Consider the following 23,906-nt stretch of genomic DNA (forward strand, 5'->3'; position numbering starts at 1 on the left):
CTGCGCAAATAGCATTGTTGTCTTAGTTAGCGAACAGAGATGAGCATGAGAAACAAGGCACTGGCTGCACAGTAACATCCTTTGATTATCACACGCGCAAGAGTATAGCACTCACCAAGGACAAGCTTCGTATTGTTTCCTGAAATAATAAACAAATCCGTTTTTTAAATAAAACACGAAACATATACATGAACTTCTGGATGAGTATTCTGCAAATAGTATATTTTAAACGAAAAATGGTAGTCAAGAACCCAGTGTGAGTGTCTGAAATTGATGGCTTGGTTTCCCTTCTGTTTGCTGTGGAAGAAAATAACACTGCACATTCGAGATATTATTTGGCGCGTTGCTATGCAGCGACACAAACAGAGAAGTACGACTTCCGGTCATCCAGTAGGAAGCCAGCAAATTAAAGCAGAAGCTGTACCTGGGCACGCATGTGTGTTGCAAGTCTGAAAGTCTTCCGCTGGACCACTACAGTTGCGACCGCCATTCAAACCTTCTTGACAAATGCGCATGCGCCGCTGATTGCCCCCGCCACAGGTCTCATTGCATTCTCCCCATTGTCCCCATGTCAACCAGGAAGCATCAACTGCAAGGCAATAATTCCAGTTACTTCATCACCACTTCATCCCCTCTGGAAAGCTTACATGAAAAATTATTCTCCAGTGTTGTGAACAGTTAGTTGGTGGTGTTGGACGCTCAGTTACGGCATGTTCATGAAAACGGTAATGTTAATGTAGAACATGGTAATATAAGTATAATCACTTCCATTTCTTACTTTGAACATGCCGCTGATAGATCAGTTATAGAATAGCATTACAATACAGTCAATTATTTCTGAATAAATATTTCTGAAATATGCACAAGGTAATAAATTAAATCAATATTCTACAGTTAAATATGTGCACTTGGGTTGACATTTGCATTGCATTGAAGCTGGGGGAAAGTGACTGTGCGAGTTACCCTTCAACTCTCTTCTCCGAAACACACCAGCCTGCCCAACCGCTCCCAGTGGACATGTTCAAGGCAAGTATATAAACAGTTGTCTCCCTTTGAATGTCACGTGACGTGGCCACGTGATCAATGGCTGTAGCTCACCTGGGCATTCCTGTGTACTACATTGTCTCGTCTGCTGACTCTCTCCTTCACAGTTACTCCCGCCAAATTTAGGCTTGAGACAGTCCCGTTTTCTGATTTGTTGACCTCCACCGCACGTGACACTGCAATCCCGCCAATCATGCCACGGCAGCCAAGAACCATCCACTGTGCGAGGGGGACGCGGAGATTATAGAACAGCCACTAGTTTCTTAAGCGCTCCTGTGACTGATGAAACTATTCTATGGCAGGTGGAATTTGGCAATATAGCCACTACAGCTAGAACATCATCGACAAGAGCAATGTCGTATCTCCTAGTTAGAGCTAAGGCAGTTGAAGTTAGTCAGGCAGTATCACGGACTTATATTACAGCCTGGTAATATAAATCCGTGGCAGCACGAAGCAGGTTGGAATCTTGCAAAACCAAGACCTCCTGCACGCGCAGCAGCGTTAGTAGACAACACTATGTTGCAAGCGGGTTATCTCAGAACTATGTGTAAGCGAGAACACTGTCCAAGGAGACGGAAAAGCAGATTCGCTAAAAGGCACGGAGGCGCGCTAGCTACGGGATTAGTAGAACTACCAGCAACTACAGAGTGCGCTAGTCTACCCGAGGCTTGCTTCAAACATGGCACAAGACTATGCTAAACTGTTATGACATGCATATTTACTCTAGCTAAACACAGGCCTAAGCTAGTAACACGTCAGCATAATAAACATAGATATTAGACATAATATGTAGTGGTACTACCAGAGAGATTACAGAATACTACATACTAAATAAGAATGTCAGTTATGTCATGTTTTAGTTGTACTTTCGATTACTATCAAAACAATTTTTTACAGTTATTATATGTATAGAATATATCTGTTTAACTGACAAAGTATTAAACGTTATTATTCGTATTAATATATGGTTGCCATAGCTTTCAGTGCCATACTTCCGGTACGCCCTATTGAAAGTCTGGGTCATGAAGCAACTCCAGGAGACGTACCTGGGCACTCGAATGTGTTGCATTCCTCTGTGTGACCGCCTTCCCCAGGGCACGGGGCCCCCAGAAAGAAGGGGCCTTGACAGGTGCGTGTCCGAGATCGCATCCCGCCCCCACAGATGATAGAGCAGTCACCCCATGTCTCCCATCCGTTCCAAACGCCGTCCACTGAAAGCAACATCGTTGGCCACGTCACGGACACGGGCCCGGTACAACACCGACGACAGCAACCAAACGCTGCCACTATGCTACTGAGACCACTACACTTTGTAGGACCTTTCTTCAGTTACAGTATGAATCCTACTGACAAACTTCATATTGTTAAGGGCTCCATTCCACAAAGTAGTATCAGCGTTATGATTGTCGGAACTCCTGATTTCCAATGACAGTCATCGCGCCTACTTCGCTTGTGGAACAGAATTCTTGTTGAAATAATTGTAATAGTTGATTCAAACTAGTTCAACATCTTTATCAGTGTCATGTCAGGTGATGAGTCACTTTTAAAAAAAGCTGTGGATTCAGGATACCTCGACGAAGGTTCAAATGAAAAAATGAAATAACCAGTATTTCAGGACAACTACATTTCCACATATCATTCTCGAGATATAGGGGTTCGTCGTTTCCCTAATCCTTTGATGATCCCCGATACGACTTGATAAAGACGTTGAACTACCACTCCAAGAAAATGACGCTCATGTACCAATGATGTAGCCTACCTGGGCACTCCCTGACCTGACACTCCTGGGTTTGTCGCCTTTCTCCCTGACACTCCTGCCCATGATAGAACGGCCCCTCGCACGTCCTCTGCCTCCACTGCGACCCCTTACCACACGACGTGGAACACTCCGACCAAGCAGCCCAGGTCTTCCACACACCGTCCACTATTGCAGCAATAACCATCGTGATCACGTGACCTGACACATGTTTCTGATTGGTGTTCCCATCCTGGTGCGTAAAACACATGAGGTGCTCGTGATCATGCTTCATGCGATGATTGCGTGAAGTTTTACTTGTGACGTCATTGTGTTGTTCTTAATGAACACCAATTGTCAATCTTGATACATAGATTTGTCACCAAAAAGTCAGTAAGAGAAAGTCATTCATGCTTTACAACAACCAAGTAAACTTTCAGCTATAAACACAACATTCGCCTTCACTAGCCTTGGACACTGCCAGTATGTTTTAGGTAAAATAACTTGATGCAGAAAGTATGGACTTTAAAACATTACTTTTTTTATTTAAAATAATTATATTTTGCAATTCTCAAATAAATGTTTTATTTGAAAGTGATACTTTTTCCGTATCAACTACATCAACGCATCTACATTTCCTTGCCCTTCTTAATACAAAAGCATATTCCTCAAAACATTCCCATATTTTTTAACTAGAAAAACGTACCATTGTTCATATTTCCCATTGAAGTTTGACATAGTTTTGTAAGAATATTTGTTGTATTACATCTGAGTCAATGCTTTTTTTTTTCTACGATGGATATGGAAAATATTCCATTTGGATCGGTCAATCAGAGGTTTCAAATCACAATATATGCTAGCTTTCTTTGGAAGCCTGTCATACGCTCTCGGTGTTTGTCATATATGCAGAAAAACATTGATGAATAAAACAACATAGTTCAATTGAAGTGTGTTTCTTTAAAGCAGATTGACAACCCATTCAAATCAACCCATGCCACTTCACTAATTATGTACAATAGATAGTGTACACCGGATAATTTGGGATTACTTCCAAAAGGTCTACATAAGTACCTTTGAAATCTCTGTAAAAGTGACGAGACAAACGCAATCATTATGCTTGAGTCACCTGAATACCACAAATAAAGCATACATTTTGTGGAAATCATGATTTGCTGCAATTGTACAAGCTTGTAAAACAAGAACGGTATGGCTTGTTAGCTTTCAGAACAGAAAGGGGCGACAGTAAAATGATAAGATTGTCAACAGCCCAGTGAGAGCGAGCCGTCGGCATGACGCAGATGGGGGCTTCGAACAGCCACGATACAGACCATAATAAGACTAAAGACGTGTCAACCAAACCAAAAAGAGTGCCCCCCCCCCCCTTCTGGGGGTGGAAGTGTTATGGTATGGGGTTATGGTATGGGGGTGTTATCACAACTCATAGGAGAACAACACATATAAGCCTAAATACATGGCAACTTTCGTTCGTTAACAGGCCAAACTGAAACTGGTTGCAAATCTGGTTGCGCATGATTATTGATATACGCCAAAATATGGGCATTGTTGACATTTCTATGCATAAGACTTAACAACATGTTCTTGCCGTTGTGTGTGCAAAGACGACAGTTCCAACGCTCAAGAACTATTTTAAAGAATTTCTTTAACTTATGGTAATTGAATCGCATTGTTGTAAGTACGCAGGACAAGTGTAAGAAAACTTAAAAAGTCAAATAGCGCCGCGCCTAGAATGTCGGACCAACACTTGGTCACCTGCACCAACCGGTCCCGGCTGTGCAATCAAAATGGTTCGGTTTCCTTGATCTATCAGCTGAATTTATATTCTGTCCGTACCACTTTGGAAGAGAGAAATCAGAGTGCTCGCCAAAGACGTTTGTGCTAACTGTACGACCGTTTACTGAAGTGAAAATCAACAAGCTCAAGTCTGCTTGTATATGAGTGAAAGTTCCCGAACGAAGGGCAAGGTCACCATCGGAATAAGAAAAGACAACCGTGATTTAACCTAGAGATCAAAAGGGAATGTTATTGTTCACATTATGGGATGTTTTAGGCCACAAATACAGAAGTCAGGTCCACTTCTTCGGAGTTTTCGAATGATTTGTATCGGAACTGTTCACTTTTAGTGATGTGGTCGTGCAGTCGTGTATGTTCATTCATAAACAAACATTTTCGGAAGCAAGGTCACAAAATACGCTTCGAAGGGGACACTGATGCACCACCGGCGCATCAAACGTAAGAGCTGATATCTGTCCAGATAGTTTAAACTGACTTCCTTTGACCACGCTTAACCGTTAACGATAAATCAAATTGAAAGTGTTTGGGCGCGTCACGCTTAAAGGGACCCTCGATCTCAATTGTGCATTGCATATGGATATATCTCGATTAAATAATGTCTGGAGTAGCTCTATGCATAACTAATATAGAATGCAAAGCGGATTTAATGCGTGTAACTATCTTGTTTAGTTTAATAAAGTGTGTGTAAATGTCTCTCGCTTTCATGCCATAACCTTCCGTTCTTCCTTGTAGTTGTAAAAGTGAATGACGCATCGTGATTATTTATGAATGAAAAAAGTAGTTCCGGTGTAACAGAGGTCCAGTTATCAAAACGAATAAAACGAGGTGAACCTTGAAAGACACGCGTGGGACGTACGGATGAAGTCTCCTACCACCTCTATCTTCACCACGTAGGTAATAAAATACAAATATGCCCCATTAAGAGTTAGGTATCGTAACATTACTTAGGCAATGTGTAAAACGCCATATTAATATTTGGTTTTAGGACGAATTAATGAAATTAAATGAAAGTGCAATGAGTTTTATTTCGTGTTCTGGGGGTATGGGTGTCCACGCAAACCAAGGGGCATTAATTCGCTGTGTTCTTAGACTTGCTAGAAAACTATGACCGTTGGTTCGAGTTCCAGTTTTGACCTTTTTGTGTTTGTAGGTTTGTCAGCGCCATGCCTGTGCAACGCCGATACGCCGTGAAAGAAATGAATTACTGTTCAACACGGCGTTAAACCCAACTTACTCACTCACTACAAATAACCATTACAGAATGTGCTCTCTGGTCTACAATATCATTAATTTGATTCAGCTGATGCCAGATCCACGTTACTTAATGTTAAGCATCATTGACTTGACCTTGTGACAGAGCTGAATTAAAAGGAACATACATGTGTGTTTTTTTGGGTTTAACTCTATTTAGCTCTACAGATGCAACTATATGGCCTGACAATATTGTTGCTGAAAGTTTACTGGTAGTCATGAAGCATCAATGTAACATAAGGTTTCTAGACAAGCATTGAGAAATGTGAAGCTTAAAAGCTTCTTGTCAAGTCTTTCAAAGCTAAACTCCTAATTACGCTATTTTAATATATTTAGCAACTATTGGCGATCACATCTTATTGCAGTGCATGCTATGGAGTGGTGACTTCCTGTGTCGTGGTCAGCTCAGTCGTGACCGACTCCGTACCCGTTCCTGTTGTGCACATCCCTGCACCACATGCCTGAACGTCTGTAGCGTTGCCGGTGCAAACGTCGGTCGCGTTGACGCAGTCACGCTCACGCACCTGTTCACCAAGCCCGCAGTCACACGGCCCCCACATGCCCCAATCTTGCCACGTGCCGTTGCCTAGAAACAATGATGCTACATGTGTCTCCGTTGGTGTGATTGCCCACACGTCTAGAGTATACAGTGCTGGATGAAGGTGAAGTGTGAAGTTCTATATTCTAAGGTTGCGTGATCTTGTGATTGTTTGAAGAGAATGAGTGAGTGCCAAGTGGGGTTGTATTGGAGTGAAAACACATGATCATACCTCATAAAAGAACATCATATAAAACATCATGCAAGCTTAACAAATCAATTACATATACATATAGAATGTCTCATTACATTGTCCACTATTATTATTATTATTATTATTATTATTATTATTATTATTATTATAATAATAATTATTATAATTATTATTATTATGGTGTTATGTCTGCTTATGGTATTGAATTGTAATGCATTTTGGGAAAGGTTGGGTAAGAATGGGTACCAACTGGCGTGAACATTCAGCATGTAACAATTACCCAAATAAAATATCTACTGAAAAAATTGTTTGATAGGCATTACTTAGAAGTTTACGGATGACAAAGTAGACACAATTTAAGGATAACAACTTCTTTAAAACTGAAAAAGCGACGTTTCGGTATAGATCCTTATACCGTTGTCTTGCCTGACAACGGTATAAGGATCTATACCGAAACGTCGCTTTTTACAGTATTAAAGAATTTGTTATCCTTAAATTTCGTCCACTTTGTCATCTACTGATTATCTGCAGTGTCATGTATGACGAAAATAAACAAAAATGAAATCAAATTACTGAAGGACTGTACCTGAAAGTGGTGTTTGATACAATCGGTATTCGGACAGCCATGTACACATCTCGTGTATACATCTCTCACACTTTCAATAGTAACATCTGGGTATTGTTTTAAATAATGTTGGGATATAACTGCTATTTATCATCCAAAACTAGCTCCCACAGGAGATATCGCTTGGATTAGATCAAGCAATATCTACACTGTAGATATCGCTGCAATGAAATTACATCACAATGCTTTGCAGACCATTGTGACGTCACTGGTTACCATGACGTCACAATCAAATGACATCACTAATGGTCTGCTACTGAAGCTGTTAGCAGTACTTTTTACACTGAAGACACTGCTAATTACTGTCTACAAATTGAAAAAGTTGGAAGAATGATGTTGGATGATAAATAAAATCTCACCCTCGTGTCTTTTGATATCAAATATATTAACACTCGTTGATAAAAGTGGAAAAAATCCTCGGCAAGCCTCGGAATTTTTCAACTTTTATCAACTCGTGTTGATATATTTGATATCAAAAGACACTTGGGTGAGATTCTCTATATATTAGACATCCCTCGAATTTTCGAGGCTTACTTATTCACACATTTTGGATAAATAACATCCTCATCAGGCAAATTATGTTTTTCTATTAATTGGAAACAGTTATAGTTTGTTTTTTTTTTTCGAACACGTCACAGGCAAACGAAAAATATATGAAGACGCGATGACGTTGGACAGTTCACGACTCAGTTGCTGGAACAGACAGGGTTCAGGAGGAAGAGGGTGGGGGTGGTAGGTAGCCATGCAGATCAGTTCTACGGGGAGGGAGTCTTGGGATCAAACGGGTAATTACTTCATTATTTTCAGAATATATATGTAGAGATAGCAGGGTAGGTAATGAAGGTAATCGCCTACCTGGGCACATGTCTAGAGTGCACGACTTCGTCTGAACCGTCTCGCCTTCGCAGTCTTTCCCGCCATGCAATGCAGGGGGATGGTTACAACTGCGCGTGCGCTGTTGGATACCGGTTTCGCAAGACACAGAACAGTCTCCCCATTCACCCCACAGGGACCACACTCCATTGACTGAAAAGTAAATGGTGACTTGTTTTTTAAATGCTTTTTTGTGCAACGTTCGTTAACTATGATGACCTCTATTTTTACAGGTTCTTCGTCACAGATTATCTTGACAGTGATTTTTTAATAACACTTGAGGGGACCTTGTGAAAAAGACAAGGAACATTAATTTGGCAGACTACTGACTGTGTGACGTCAACCCACCTCTACACATGACCCCTGCTGGTTGTGTCGCGGCCGGACAAGACGGCGTGAGGGACCAGGGGTTCCTCTCACACATCTGTACTGTCTGCTCCAATCCCTGGCAGGCAAGGCTGGTGACCCCATACATCAAGTCTCCAATGCCGAACTGGCTGTTCTGGGTAGCTAATACATCATTGATGGATTAATAACAGTAACGTATAGGGCGCATTGAAAAACTAAAACAAACCAGTCAGATTACAACAATAAAATAATATATCCAGCATGGCAGTTGCAGGAGTTGTAGGAACCCACACTCAAGCATAACCTCAGTCACTCCTAAACATTATTCAACAAATCGTTTTATCATGCCTCCATGTCACAATGATGAGATCTGATTATTGGTCCAAGTGATATTGATAAAATAACGTGTATCCCGGCTTGGAGGGGAATACATTCTTCAGCGGGGGAATAATATACCCCGCCACAAGCTAGTCAGGTTTTACGTGGATTTATGAGATGCAGAATAAATCCTTTAACCCCGCTTCAAAGCAAAAAGCCGCACGCTTTTCCCGAGTCAATAGAAGCCACATTGCGCAAGTTAACCTCAGCTCCATCGAAAAGCTGTTTGTTTGAAATATTTTACATTATCACAAAAACATGTGGGTCAGATAGATTCGTTGCAGCAAGATCACTCGGAGTACATGTGGTTTTATGCGGCTCGTGGTATAAAAACCTAACGCGGGACGCATAAAACCCCGTGTATCCCTCGTTATCCTGCTACAACTTATAGGGGTGGTCGGGTAGCCTGGTGGTTAAAGCGTTCGTTCGTCACGCCGAAGACCCGGGTTCGATTCCCAACATGGGTACAATGTGTGAAGTCCATTTCCAGCCGTGATATTGCTGGAATATTGCTAAAAGCGCCGTAACATCAAACTTACTCACTAAGACGTATAATATTCATTTCAGAAATCTTTATTTTATTGTAGTTTTTTAAAGATAAACGTGTCCATACAACTTACCCATATGAGCTCCAGGCATTCCAAGATGTTTGCACACCAGGTCTGCCATTGTTTGTGTCCACTGGTTGCCACAGATCATGCCCCACTGTCGAGCTTCGTCATTGAAGATTTCCACACGGCCCTCCCCATGGGCTGACCCCCCACGCAGGCGTACTGGACCTGTTCATTTATTAAAGCCGTTATCACACACATAAAACCCTTTTCCATATCCAATAAAAATATCTGCATAAAGCAGAGTCGATTGTACGATTCCGACTATATAATGAACATTTGTTTATGAATCACCATCCCATAGTGATAATACCAGGTGTTCTCGAAAAGGTATCCTGTCCCACCGGTGGCACCAGTCACAAACACACGCAAAGGCTAGTCAATTGTTCACCTGAAAAAAAACTCGGGAATATATGGTAAGTCAAAATAGGGAATTGCATCGGACATAATTTTTGTCACTGATGCGTCAGGAAATTGTTGGAATATGTCCGTTCTGGGTCATGTTCACTTACTTTGGCAGTCCATGCTATAGCAGACAGTTGTTTCATTAGTAGGACCCAGACAGTAGCGGTCGACGCCGGGCGTTCCTCCATTGTTGCAGGTTCTGTTGCGTACCTTGTAGCCTCGACCACAAGTCTGGTAGGTGCTGCACGTACCCCACACACCCCAGGAATCCCATCCTGAGGATAAGGCCAACAAGTTAAAGTGACACGACTTTTTAAGATTATTTTTTGCCCAGAATCAACCCGCACCCAGAATCAAGCAATACAAATACGTGCATTTTTGTGTATGATTGCTAAAGGGGTTGTATCCACGATGGGGTTGTTCACCAAAATCGAATTATTGTGGCACATCTTTTGGACAAAATATATATTTTCTATCTTAATAGGGGAGTAAAATTTGTATTATGTTTGTCGAATGAGAAGGGGTCATTCCGTTATATTCTGTCAAACTATCAACTATCTTTGTCATGATTTTTTAAAAAACAACACGTTCATATTGTAATTATTAAAGGTCTGGCTTACGCGGACAAGCTTGTAGTTGACATGACCCATACTCAATGTCACGGCCATAGCACTTTAGGGGGCTCAATGTTTGGCCAGAGCTGCCATCCTCACAGTTCCTTCTGCGCATGCGCCAGCCCTGGTCACACGTGACGGAGCAGTCATCCCAGTCCTGCCACGTACCCCACTGTGGCTGTAGTTCTACAAACAGCAGACATCGTCAACACTTTCCATGAAATAACATAAAGCAAGAGCTTCCATTACTGATGATGCTGTACTATTTACATGTATGCAGGCAGAACAAGATGGACCAAACAAATATATTAAAAACACGCATCAAACCTTGTGAAAAGTCGTCGTAAAAACGAGAACCACAACGTTTAGAGGATGACTCTGAAGTCATTTCTTTCATACATCGAGTTTTTCCACGACCTTATTAACAGCTAACGCCTTATATTACATCTATTCCATTTGACATTACTTTTAATTGACACAATCATGCATAGCTTTAGGGACGTTTGCAATGTAATTTTTAGCAAGGAAAACCAAACATCTTATTTCCGCGTCTCAAACATTAGGAATATGTTCCTCAAGATTCACGAAGGAATCTTACCTTCCGCGTTGCAGTCGGGTCCACCCCATCCCTTGTTGCACACACAGATTGCCACGAGTTGGTCGTCAGTCGTCTTGGTCTCCAAACAACGTCCGTGGCTGTGGCAGACATCATCGGCACAAGGCCCTAACGCTTCCTGGACATACAATGAACCCTGTTTAATTCGGACCACCATTGCGGAGGAATTTTGAATTGTACATGAATTTCATCAGCTCACAGAGGGTATAGACTGCTGCAAAACATAATTCCAGTCTAAGCTCACACGTTACAATCTATAATCTGTCGGAGGAGGAGGGGTGGGCACGGTTGGCCCAGTTGCTGTGCAGAAATGCGTCCCTTGGGCATGCCAGATACCTATGATTGTGGGTTCAAATCCGGTTCGCCCCGATTATGTTTCTAGGTTTGTCATCACCATATCTGTGCTCGTGGGTTTCAGCGAAGTGGTAAACGTCTGAGACCCGCATCACTTCGGACTTTTCTCCCACATTAAGCTGACACGCAGGGATATAACTAGAATACTGTTAAAAGTGGCGTTAAACCCAACTCACTCACTCACTATAACCTGTAGCTTTGTTTCGGTGCATTATCATGGTATTATTAGATTATTGCCAGCTTTAGATAGAACATACATCGCAGACATGAGAGAGTTTAGTGTTTGGTAGACCTGATTCAAATTGCTTATGCTCAAACACAATTTTGAGCAGATCAATTGTGCCATGGAGTTGTCATGTATTTTGGGAAGTTGCTTAAATCGGAATTGCTTGTCGGGTATGCGACCAGAGGGGACATTCTGTTGTAGTGTTAACAACCATTTCAAACAAAGTCCCGAATCATTGCAGTGTCATGTAATAAAAATAATGTAGTTGCATGTGTCATGACACATATAAATAAATAATTACAAAATTACCTAATAGTAATCATATGTACACATATTGTTCAACTCTGCAAATATCCCAACGACAATTCAAGAACCTGCACATTAGCATTCCATTTAGATTCATGGTGAAAGTAAATGTTAATTATATTATCCGATTTTCGGGAGAATACATTTTACGTTTCAATATAACATGTCAGCGCTGATGGATAGGAATTTCACAATGGTCAGCCAAAGACGGAAAGGAGATCGAAATGTTGACTTACAGCTTATACCCAAGTGAATAATTACATGCATGACACATATTCTAGTGCATGATTGAGGAACATACTTCATATCCTTAAAGGGAAGAAATTGAGAGATTTCAGATTGATATTATATGTTTATATGTCAACAGAACAAAGTGGAGGGTGCGGGCAAGGTCTATCTTTTCCTAAATAAAAGAGACAAAACCGTTTTCAATATTCATAAGAAATATCTGACAAAAATAGAGTCGATACAACATCTCCCCCGCAATCTACATCGGGCGCCATGACCGAATCCGGGCAATTTGATCAACATGTACTTAAAAATCAAGTTATATATCACTTCAACATCATCATGCCCTTCATAATGGTGTTATTTTAGATTCGTTATCATTTCCTCTCTTATGAACTGTGTTGGATGAAACAAACCAATCAGAGATGGCAACCAGTACAATGGCATGTGCACGTGCAGTAACACACTGTATATCAGGTGACTATTCGTGACACTTTCTCACGTGCGAGCGAGACGTACATGTACACTGTACGATGGAGTCTGGGGACGACTTCGTTACTGGAGAAATCACTCGAATCTGTTGATTCTACTTCTACTTCATAATTGCTTAATTAAGAAACTCAAAACAAAATCAAAAGCACGTGTTTCAGAACCAGTTTATTATATCAACATTATCGACCAGAAGGTCTCTATTTCTCTCCCTTCTACAAAAACTACATACAAACGTGAGTGGGCAGTTTCGGCTTTCTCTAAATGGGAACAAGAACCACTTAAAAGTGGTGATGGAAATCTCGACATCAACGCAAGGCCACAACTATGGTACAATTATTTCAAACAAAGCCTCACATGAAATCTGGGTTGGATTGATAGGGTAATTGTATAACTATATTGTACATACACACACACACACACACACACACACACACACACACACACACACACACACACACACATTAATATATATATAATGAAAGAGTCAAGAGCTAGTCAGGGATATTCGACTCATACGAGTTCGACACTAGCTTTGACTATAAATTTCAATGATTTTCAACTGTAAAGCATATCACTCATCACTGACGTTCATCCGTGGAGCAGGATACCCTTAGCTTTTCGCGGACACCCGGTATTATCACTTTTTGATAGTGGATCATAAAGACATGGTCGGAACGTACAACTGCCTCTGCTCTCAGCAGAAATTTCTCATGAATATGGAAAGGGTTTTGTCGCTTTTATTATTATTGTTGAATTGATTCCCGAACAGCAAACATTGATATTTTGTAAAACTTGCAGTTCTCAGGACTGCAGTGTTTTCTTGGTGGGACTTGTTAACAGACGTGCGCACATGATAGTGTTATCACTTTATACACACTGAAATCTGTGATAAGATATTTTATAACCGTGTAGGGTGAGAAAGAATAAATAGAAGAAAAGTGCCCCTTGTCCAACCTTCATCTGCCATTAAAACAACAACTTCACCCCTTTCAAATTCAATGAAAGACAATAATCGTTTCTATAACTCGATAAAACTCTATTTGGTCCCACATCCGATGTTCAATATACAACAGAATATATATACTGAGAATTCAACATTGTACACCAGTGGGACTTTAACCAGCAAAAATGGTATTACACAATGATATTTTGGACATCCTAGCTGATATTAATAAGGAGGTTATACAATTTGTTGGTGGTAACTTTAATGCCCGCACTTGGACTGACCCAGATTACGTACAAGACGATGTTGTTGTGAAAATACAACACAATCTTACTTACTATCTGTTACATCTCTTTAGTTTATCACGTTCATCTTGTGACAAACTGTTAACAATTTTGAAAAATGTTTGTTATTCCTACGTTCAGTTTTATATCATGAATGGTAGACGTGCGTCAGATTCGGATGTTGGTGATATTAAGTTCGTTTGACACAACGGGGCAAGTGATATGAATTATGTTATTTGTTCGTCTTTATTCTTTAACCAATGTAGAGATTTTACCATTGCTAGGAGAGCAGAGCCTTCACTCTTAAATCTTACTGTCACTTTGTCTGCAGCAAATGATGGGAAAAGTAACCAAGATTTTATATCTAGTTGTCAGATCTTAAAAATTTGTGTTGGATCATAATACATTGGAACAATTTCAGGACGCTCTTTTCTTTTCACAGGTTCGGAATATATTAACAGAAACAGCGGAAACGGCGCTTACTGATATTGATGAGAGTGTTGGTTTTGAAGAAGCAATTTGCTACGCTGGTATGTGTATGAAGAAGAAGCTTAGAGGTACAGTAAACTACGTTTATAACGAATACGCTTATAACGAACTGACGGATATAACGAACTGTTTTGGTGCCCCGTCCATTTGCTGTTCATATGCTGTATATATGCATATAACGAACTATGGTTATAACGAACTTAAATTAGTAATTCCTTTGAGTACGTTATAACCGTAGTTTACTGTAGTATTATAAACATGAATTGGTTTGATTCCAAATGTGAGTTTCTCAGAAAGGAAGATGTAGATGTTTGATTATATTTCATTAGAAGATTTTATTCGTGCAAGGAACGTGTATTATAACTAGGGTAAACGGGAAAAACAAGAATACTAAATAAAATAAGCATGGATAAACTCGAAAAGTCAATTTCCGACTCAAAGCGCTTCTGGGGAACACTGAAGAACTTTCGTGCAGAGACGCATGCTTGTAACAATACAGACCTAGGTACACAGTAGGATCATTTTTAGACACTATTGTCTTTTCGAAATAAACAATGAAGATATGCTTGAAGATGGTCACTCGTAAAACAATGAAAGTTGTATTGTAGAAGATATTCTAGATTCACGCATCACAAATGAAAAAAAATTACGTCAAGTGCAAACTGCTTCAAGAATAATTAATCACTTGCATTTTGATGACATTTTACCGGAAGTTTTCAAACATTCGCCTGATATTGTTGCACCATATTTAGAATATCATTTAATTACATTTTTAAAAATGCAACATTTCACAAAGTTTGGTCAGTTGGTGAAATCATCCAACTACAGAAATGATCATTATAGATGAATCACATTGTTAGTATATTTAGCATAATATTTGTGCATGTTAGAATAAAAGGCTCTCGTTTGGTGCTGATTCATTTGATAAAATAACAAAATCGCAGGCTGGTCTTAGAGAGGGTTATACTACCACAGAAGGGAAAAAAGTTGTTCTCAAGTTTTGTCCATTTCAGCAAAGCGTTCGCCTCATTACAGCTTGATAAGTGTGGCCTATACTAAGGCACCGTAGACTCAACAGTGCAAAAATGTCAAAATTACTATCATCCATAAATTGATAAGCAAAAAACATCTTCTTAAAAATATCAAAATTACTATCATTCATACATGAACAAGCAAAAAACATATTCTTCGGTATTTTAAAAAAACCCCTGAAAACTATTGGTGATATAAATTTTAATGTGTTTCTTAAAATATTTGATAAAAACATAAATCCTATTCTGTTATATGAGGATGAGTAAGTTAGACATTGTTGTGAGACTACGTACATATTCAAGCGACTTCTAGGAGTTAAATCAACACGCAAAATGTAATTTTTGGCGAAACGGGTACATTCCCTCTATCTTTAAATGCACAGGTAAACATGTTGAAATATCATTGGTACCGATTATTACAAATGCCTTCCTATAGATATAAAAAATGTTAAGATAGAATGGTGATGTATCGTCAAATGTCAATGAACTGGGTTATGGGTATGGCTGGCAAAGTCAAAACGTAGACTATTCTGATTAATTCATTCAAATATTCACTGAAGACTGAAGGATACGTATATTCAGAAATAGAACGAGATACTTCTATTATCACCAACATCTGAATACTATGTAATGTTCATGTCCCAATACAAAACCGAAGAGTCTTTTGAAATCACTTCTCGATAAATTTGGAAAATCCTTTCACGAATAAGATGCTCTTCGCACAGCCTTCAGATTGAACAAGGAAGATACACACAAATTTCAGTTAGAATTGAGAGAATGTAAGCTTTGCCACTCACGACATTGAAAATGAATATCATTTATACTTTATTTGTCAAGAATTAGAGCATTTGACGAAAAAAAGTTGTGCCCTTAAAATCACAGAACACAAAATATTTATACATTTATCGAATCAATGTCCACTGAAAAGGCTAAGGTTCTAAAACGTGTTATAGCATAAACATTTTATGCAGTGAATTATATAAATACTATTTTAAAGGATTTACTTAACTATATAAAATGTACAATCCATACAAATGTTCTATAGACCTGAGACATTTCAGTATTAGTAAATGAAAATTGATTGATTGAATCCATTTCGTCACTGATCGAGACTGATTTTTCTCTAGCATTGACATTTTATATGTACAGTGAGTAAGTGACTATGGCCTTGCGCCGCCTTTAGCAACATTCCAGCAATATCACGGCGGAGGAAACCGGAAATGGGCTTCACACATTGTACCCAGCGTACAATTCGAAACTACAGTACGCGTGTACCTTGCTATGTGAAAATTCGTGTTTATTATATCGCTTGACTTGATAAAGTTGACATGTTCCATCATGATGTAATGCGGACAAATGCATGCAAGTCGCTATATAAGTACAATAATCTTGTTCGCGACGTTATACTCAATTTCATCTCACATCACCTTTGAGGACAGAATTGAAGGGAACTTACACGGTCAATGCTGTACTCTTCTCGCGCATGGTAGCTCACGTAGTTGGAGGGGGCGTTAATCAAGGCGACAGTCTGATGGTTCTTCCTATTTAGGATGCACTTGCCACTGTCGCTTTCGTAGTTGAAGGAAAGACATTCCGGCTTGCGGAGACACTGGTAGGCGCACAGAGAAACATCTTTCTTGTACGTCTGGTAGAACCAGTGACCTTCAAGGCGCCTTCCCACAGACACATATCCAACAGGTTCGGTAATTGTCCATTTGAAAACCCTGTTGGTAAGATGACTTCCACTGACCAGAGGGATCAAGAAGATGGCGAGAAAAGGGAATAAAGACGCCATAGTTTAGACTGTGGCGACCTGCTTACGCCGAAGAGAGTTCTGGTCTGACAATTACATTTCCAGTAGGTAATTATTACGTGTTGACTGTGAAAAGGAAACGACGCAAATTAACGCCACGGCTTTAGAAAAGGCGAGTCCGATCTAAGAAATTATAAATAATTGATAAATCTGTGAGGCGGGATACCTGTGATTAAGTTCTGGCAATTGACGTTTCATTATTCATGGTTGTTCTGCTTAGCCAGGTAGCACTCATTGAGGCCTTTATCAGATGTCTAACACCCTGGGACTATTGAACCAATCATCATTGAGTACGTCATTGATTTTCTGTCCCAGCACCCACTGCGGTTGCATGTGTCGCTCCCGCAATCTTATCGACGGCCCCCCAGGGAAATATACCTGCATCAAATATTGATTCTAATTAAGCAACTTTTGGCCAAGTGACTTGAGCACTATCTGATCAGGCTATACGAAGTAGGTTTTGATAAGATCCCAAAATACCTACAGCACTCAATTCGTAAGCTTTGAACATTTCAACAAGTCTATTCTACGCAGATATACCTATTGTATATCAAAATGTGTCTTTATATTTGATTGTGGTAATCTTGATTTTCTAAATGTGTAAATATTATTTGTCAATGTCATACATAATGGGAATAATGACTATTTCCATTCGGTGCATCGTGGGTGCAAATGAGTAAGGTATAGTACTGCTGCTGTTGTTATCATAATAATAAGCATCACAAGCGCGGTTATATAGATATAATAGTCCTGATATTAATCGTTCTTCTCGTCGACCAAATTATCATCTTTCACAATCAACGCGATTTCGGACAAAGTAAGGGACGAGTGGGGGACCGCGGAGAGGTGGGGGGGGGGGGGGGGGGGGGGGGGGGGGGGGGGGGTCTTAGGAGGGAAGGGAGAATGTTGGCCGAGATTTTGTATCGAGATTAGATATTTTTTTTCAAAACCAGATACTTTTTTATTTAATCTGTGAGGATGAATTTTAAGATACCCCCCCCCCCCCCCCAACCTGGTCTGTCTATTCAAAAGGTTCTCAACGCTGCTTTGCTTTATACGCCTAATGGGTGAGTGAGTGAGTATGGTTTTACGCCGCTTTTAGCAATATTCCAGCAATATCAGGGCGGGGGACACGAGAAATGGGCATCACACATTGTGCCCATGTGGGAATCGAACCCGGGTCTTCAGCATGACGAACGAACGCATTAACCACTAGGCTACCCCACCGCCCCTACGCCCAATGGATAATTGAGACTGGTTGGTCCCTGACATTTACGTTTTATATTATCACACTAACCACTCCCTAAAAGCCGCTACCGTCACTCGCCTGTACGATAGCGGTTTAGATGGACAGCTGATTGCTGAAAGAACAGGTCACAGATTGACAGCTATTCGAGCGAAAGTACAAGCGTAACTGCATTTTGAATAATCATATACTCAACAGCAACTTAATAATAACACGCCTGTCATGTAAAATCAAGATACATTTAATCTGTCACTTATTCATAGCCTTAAATTGTATTGACGAATTCCCGGCCCAGAAACAGATATTTGCACTGGCGTTATATTCGCATACTTGCATATAAAATATATGTACTTTGAAAATGCGTGTTACAATTTTGATGGAGACACATTCTCCTTTTCACCTACGTTTTCTTAGATATTTGCAAACTGAAAGTGGATTTTGAAAACCAGTAACCAGAAAGAGGCGCACACTTAGTTGTATTCCTCTGTTTTGTGTGTCAATATATCGATTGGGTCACAGTTTAAATAGAGTGAAATTGTGAATTAACCAACAATTTTACCTATTTGCCACTTAATGTTAAATGTAACTTTCAGTACAGAATTATATGATTTGGAGGCGTTATGTATTTATTAATATCTTATAATAACAGTAACCAACCCAGTACAGGTTACCAGCAGAGCGTTTCTCGCGGATTCTAATCCAGCATCATTCCGTACGCGTGGTTGTGGATTTACTCAAATAAAGTCCCCGAATTGCGGGGTGTCAGTACATTAAGCGTTTGTTTCCTGGACACATATTGACTAGTCCATGATGGTTTTAGATATATTATGTCGCCACATCGGCGACTAGTCACTACAACCTCCCGTCACTGACACCGGTAACGTCAAGAGACCCGAGAAATGTACAAATTCTGAAACTATACACGCGACAGTGCCATAGAAAATGATATGTAATAGAGATGATTATTACCGTGATGGAGATACTTCTGTTTGAATTGAACCTGGTCAGTATCTAAAAGTAGGTCGCCAATAAACGATAGAAGGTCTGACATATGCATAAGTAGGTCACCGATATGCGAAAGAAGGTCATCAATACACGAAAGATATGTGCTGCTTATTTCAGCGAAGAGGGATATGTTGTGTAATGGAAGTAAATTTAGGTTTAAATATGCTTCTTGTTACGATATCAAAAACATATAAATTATACTCTACGGAAGTAGATAGATAGAGCGGGAAATATACTGAACCGCAAAAGAAACGTCACCATGGATAGATATATGAGAAACCTTATTTGTCCAAACACTGTAAACATACTTTGAGACTTATTAAAAAGATGAAACTTGGCAAAACTGATCATCAAGGTTGAAATCAAGGTGTCAAATGTTCTAAAAGTGAAACATAACACTAGTCTCTGAGAAAATGGCATCAAAAGTCAGTATCTCGTGTGTCCGCCATGTGCATTAATGACTGCCGTGCAACGTCGATACATGGAATGGATGAGGCGGTTGATGAACGCCATAGGCACTTGCGCTCACACTCTGAGGAACGCCTGACGCAGTTCAGCTGCAGTTGTTGGCCTGGGTCGGACGTCATTCAGCCGTCTTTGAATCTCGTCCCACAGGTGCTCATTGGGATTTAAATCTGGACTGAGGGCAGGCCACTGCATGGTTCTGTTGCCATTCTGCTGGAGAATGTCTCTTGTTGCCATCGCAGTATGGGTACGGGCGTTATCATGCTGAAACTCGTGATTGTGGCGACGTGCCAAATGAGGCAAAGCGTGTGGTCTGAAGACTTGATCAACGTACCGAGCTGCTGTGACTCCATTGCCTCTCCCTGGACCGATGTTCTGGAAGACCACAGGGCCGACCCTCTGTGCAAGACCAATTCCACCCCACACCATGATGCTCGGACCACCCCACGAGTCTCTCTCAACAACACTAGCATCCGAATGACGTTGCCCACGGCGTCGCCAGACTCTCTCTCTCTATGCCATCTGCTGTTGAGATACAGTAACGGCTCTCGTCCGAGAAGAGGACTCTTATCCACTGCTGGTGGCGCCAATGCTGGTGATGTGTTGCCCAGTGAAGACGGTTCCGGCGATGACGTGGTGTCAGAATGGGTCTTCGTTGTGGCCTGTGACAGTGGAGGTGGCTGCTCGTCAATCGTCGACGTACGGTGTCCGCATTAATGTGTCGCTGGTGTGTCCCCATGGTCTGTCGAGTAGTTTCCGCAGCAGTAACAAAGCGATCTTGGAGATGCTGTCGCACAATCTGACGATCCTGACGTCAGATGGTGACCCTTGGTCTTCCACTACGTGGTCGGTCATCTGTAGTGTTGGTGGTCTGGTACCATTGCTGGAGCCTGTATATGGTCCTTACGTGGACTTGAAATGCATTGGCTACTTGCCGGGCGGTTTGTCCAGCTTGCTATCGTCCAAGGGCTTGGTGTTACTGATTTCTTGTCAATCTTGGCATGTGGTAGCAATTCAATACCGAACGAATGTTATCCGATCTGGGTGGATTTTTATAGGGCAGGAAATGGGGGAACGCATGTGCATTTCAATTTGCACGGAACTCACGTGCATCGGGTTACCATGGCCGTTGCCGTGATGCGTTTGGGCGATCGGTTTCATTGTCATCTGCTTTGTTTTTTTATCATCAAATTTCATTTTTTCCGGACAAGGTAAGGTTAAATGTAAGAGACTTTGACAAAAATTACCCAGATATTGAAATGACAACTTTCCATGCAATGTTACTTGGGGTGACGTTTCTTTTGCGGTTCAGTATAGTTGATAATAATAATTTCCCCGGTATAAAAATAGAATTATATGGTATAAAAGTTAGAAGATAAAAAGCACCAACAATATTTTTACCGTTTAGAATATTCAATGTAACGGTTACCTAGATACTAAACTATGGATGAGAGGCAGGGGTATAAAAAATTATTCAAAACTCAACAAACAATTTCCAATACGTAAGTCGGGGTACCGACACCGATCGCGAGCTATCTTCGAAGCTCACTTCAAAGAGTGACACTAAATATGGAAAATATTTAAAAGCATAATACTGACTATGATGCTGATACAAATAAAATCTCATAAAAACTAACAAACATAGCACATATGGCATATATTGCCATAAGACATTTCCATAGAATTAACACATCAAGCAAATCTAAAACAAACTTTTATAGTGTGTATAAGTCATGAGCAAAGATGGACGACCATTTACGTTTTAGGACTGTCTTACCAAAGTCAGGATTACTACATTCAGAATTAGGGCGGATACTTTTCTCGAATGGTACATATTTTTAGGAGGTGCTTTCCAAATTGAAACGAAAGCGACAAAACCCTTTCCATATTCATACGAAATATTATATTTTATACTTGTAGGGTCAATTGTTCGATTCCGGCCATATCACGAGCAGGGGGTTATGTATCACTGTCAAACAGTGAGGATACGGATGTTCGTGAAAAGGTGAGCGTATCCTGCCCCATCGGTGGCACCCGTCACAAACACATGCAAAGGCAAGTCAATTGTTCACCTAAAAGGAAAACGGTAACATATGGTACACGTCAAAATAGGGAATTGCATCGGACATCAATTTCTTGAAATGTCCTCCACATGTCTACTGTCACACGTTTTGAAAGCATCACTGAGACCTTGAATGTTGTAACCTTGATCAAACAACCGCTGAACAACAGTCGAATGTACCGAGCTAAATTCTGAATTCAGAACAAAATCACTTAATAGATAACAAGTAACATTGAAACACAGTTTTATGTTTACCATCAATCAATACAATATATTCCAGCAGCAGCAACAATAGGTACATGAAGTAATATGCCCTAGAATTAATTAAGTGCAGGATTATCTAGAATGTTATCGTTGTAAAATGTCTTGAAAGTGGTCTGTCGTGGTTTCTAAATCCAGAACAGTGTTGGAAGCTTGCACGAATTCGGTGTTTTGTGCTCTTGGCAAATAGATAAGACACAAGTCAGGTCGTAAAATACCATTGTGTGGCTGACATACAGGTACAACCAGCCATCTCGAAGCTGTCTCATCGCGAAACTTCTCGATCCTGGGCCCACTTGCACAAAGCGATCTTAGTGCTAAGATGATCGTAACTCCCATACTTTAGCATAGGCTTACAATAGTCTTAGCGCTAAGATCGCTTTGTGCAAGTGGGCCCAGGACAGATACATCTAAATTCTGCTCTTCCGGTTCCGCCGACAGCACTCAGCGTATACAGCAATAACTCCAAACAACCTTACAACCACCTCTATTGTCACATAACGATAGCCTCAAGTATTGCAAATTTGAAAATAATATAACAAATAAACACATATGCTATGCTCTACTGAACGTTTGTTTATTTTGAACCTTATGTTTAAGCTTCTATTTGAAATTTTTTTTCATGAATATATAACAAATTAATCTCTTCCTACGTCCTCTTGCTTATAGGCCAAACGAATGGAAATGCTATGGTCTCTCTGTTTTGCCTAGGTAGTGATCCCGAGGTCATCAATAATCTCAGGGATTGGCTTGTCCTATTTATGTAATATCTCATATCTATCTCACGGAAAGGACGTCTGCCGCCCTTACCCAATTTAAAAATCGTAAATGTAAACAATCAGTAGGCGTCATTATACCAGCAACCTTCCGCTTTCAACACAAGTAGCCTCGTCACAGTTGAAGCAGGCACCTGAAGCACAACTCGCCGTCATGACGTCGCTGTGGCTGATTCTCGTTACAAGTAGGTACATGTGTTAAATGTCTGGTGTATGGCATATCACATATATTCTGAATTAAAGAATTGTTGAACATGTGAGATGGTTCTTTGGATATACAGTAAAGTACGTTTATAACGAAAACGCTTATAACGAACTGACCGATATAACAAACTTATTTTTTAGTCCCGACCATTTGTTGTATCAATGCTGTATTTATGCCTATAACGAACTACGGTTATTACAAACAAAAATGAGTGGTCCCTTTGAGTTCGTTATAACCGTAGTTTACTGTACAGCTTCTTTGTTACAATGAACGCGACGTTTCGGTGAAGATACTAAGATACTGTTACGAAACAGTTGATCATAGAACTATCTCACTTGTTCATAATACCAACTTCAAAAGCCACAATTTTTGATTCCTTTGATTCCAATCAGACGCCACCACCTTTGCATGTGTTTGTGATTGTGCCACCTGGTATCTTCACTATTGGTAGTAATTCATAAACACGTGATAATGATAATTCATAAACACGTGATAATGATATAGTCGGAATCGCACATGGACTCAGCTGTAGCAGATATTTCTTATGATTATGGAAACGTTCTGTCGCTTCTAGTTCCAGACTCAGGGGATTCGGACTGGATTTCAGTGTAGATCATGTATCAACATTGGGACACTTCAATGGCATAGTCAGATTA

At 40.3% G+C, this 23,906-nt stretch overlaps 2 protein-coding genes across 22 annotated transcripts in view; one reads left to right on the top strand and one right to left on the bottom strand.

Moving 5' to 3' along the window:
- LOC124114339 (SCO-spondin-like) overlaps positions 1-17,323 on the bottom strand; it is a 46,565-nt gene extending 29,242 nt beyond the window's left edge. For 4 of the 21 annotated variants that reach the window (XM_046474852.2, XM_046474849.2, XM_046474851.2 and 1 more), the window contains exons 1-12: positions 16,874-17,320; positions 11,047-11,182; positions 10,455-10,634; positions 9,942-10,109; positions 9,439-9,597; positions 8,441-8,602; positions 8,075-8,245; positions 2,804-2,968; positions 2,091-2,255; positions 1,099-1,263; positions 425-589; positions 116-139 (exon numbers count right to left, since the gene is read on the bottom strand). In XM_046474852.2, coding sequence (XP_046330808.2) covers positions 116-139; positions 425-589; positions 1,099-1,263; positions 2,091-2,255; positions 2,804-2,968; positions 8,075-8,245; positions 8,441-8,602; positions 9,439-9,597; positions 9,942-10,109; positions 10,455-10,634; positions 11,047-11,182; positions 16,874-17,212 — 1,999 coding nt within the window. In that variant the 5' untranslated portion in view covers positions 17,213-17,320. Of the gene's footprint in view, positions 1-115; positions 140-424; positions 590-1,098; positions 1,264-2,090; positions 2,256-2,803; positions 2,969-8,074; positions 8,246-8,440; positions 8,603-9,438; positions 9,598-9,941; positions 10,110-10,454; positions 10,635-11,046; positions 11,183-16,873 lie in introns of all 21 variants that reach the window. The other 17 variants (XM_046474843.2, XM_046474838.2, XM_046474836.2 and 14 more) reach the window with 11 other exon arrangements.
- Positions 17,324-23,038: 5,715 nt separating this feature from the next.
- LOC124114322 (mucin-4-like) overlaps positions 23,039-23,906 on the top strand; it is a 30,643-nt gene continuing 29,775 nt past the window's right edge. Inside the window, exon 1 of the mRNA XM_048399357.1 lies at positions 23,039-23,230. Within this exon, the coding sequence (XP_048255314.1) occupies positions 23,200-23,230 (31 nt within the window). The 5' untranslated portion in view covers positions 23,039-23,199. The remainder of the gene's footprint in view (positions 23,231-23,906) is intronic.

The sequence above is a fragment of the Haliotis rufescens genome, unplaced genomic scaffold, assembly GCF_023055435.1.
Source record: "Haliotis rufescens isolate VD_foot unplaced genomic scaffold, xgHalRufe1.0.p SCAF_2, whole genome shotgun sequence".
Taxonomy (NCBI): domain Eukaryota; kingdom Metazoa; phylum Mollusca; class Gastropoda; order Lepetellida; family Haliotidae; genus Haliotis; species Haliotis rufescens.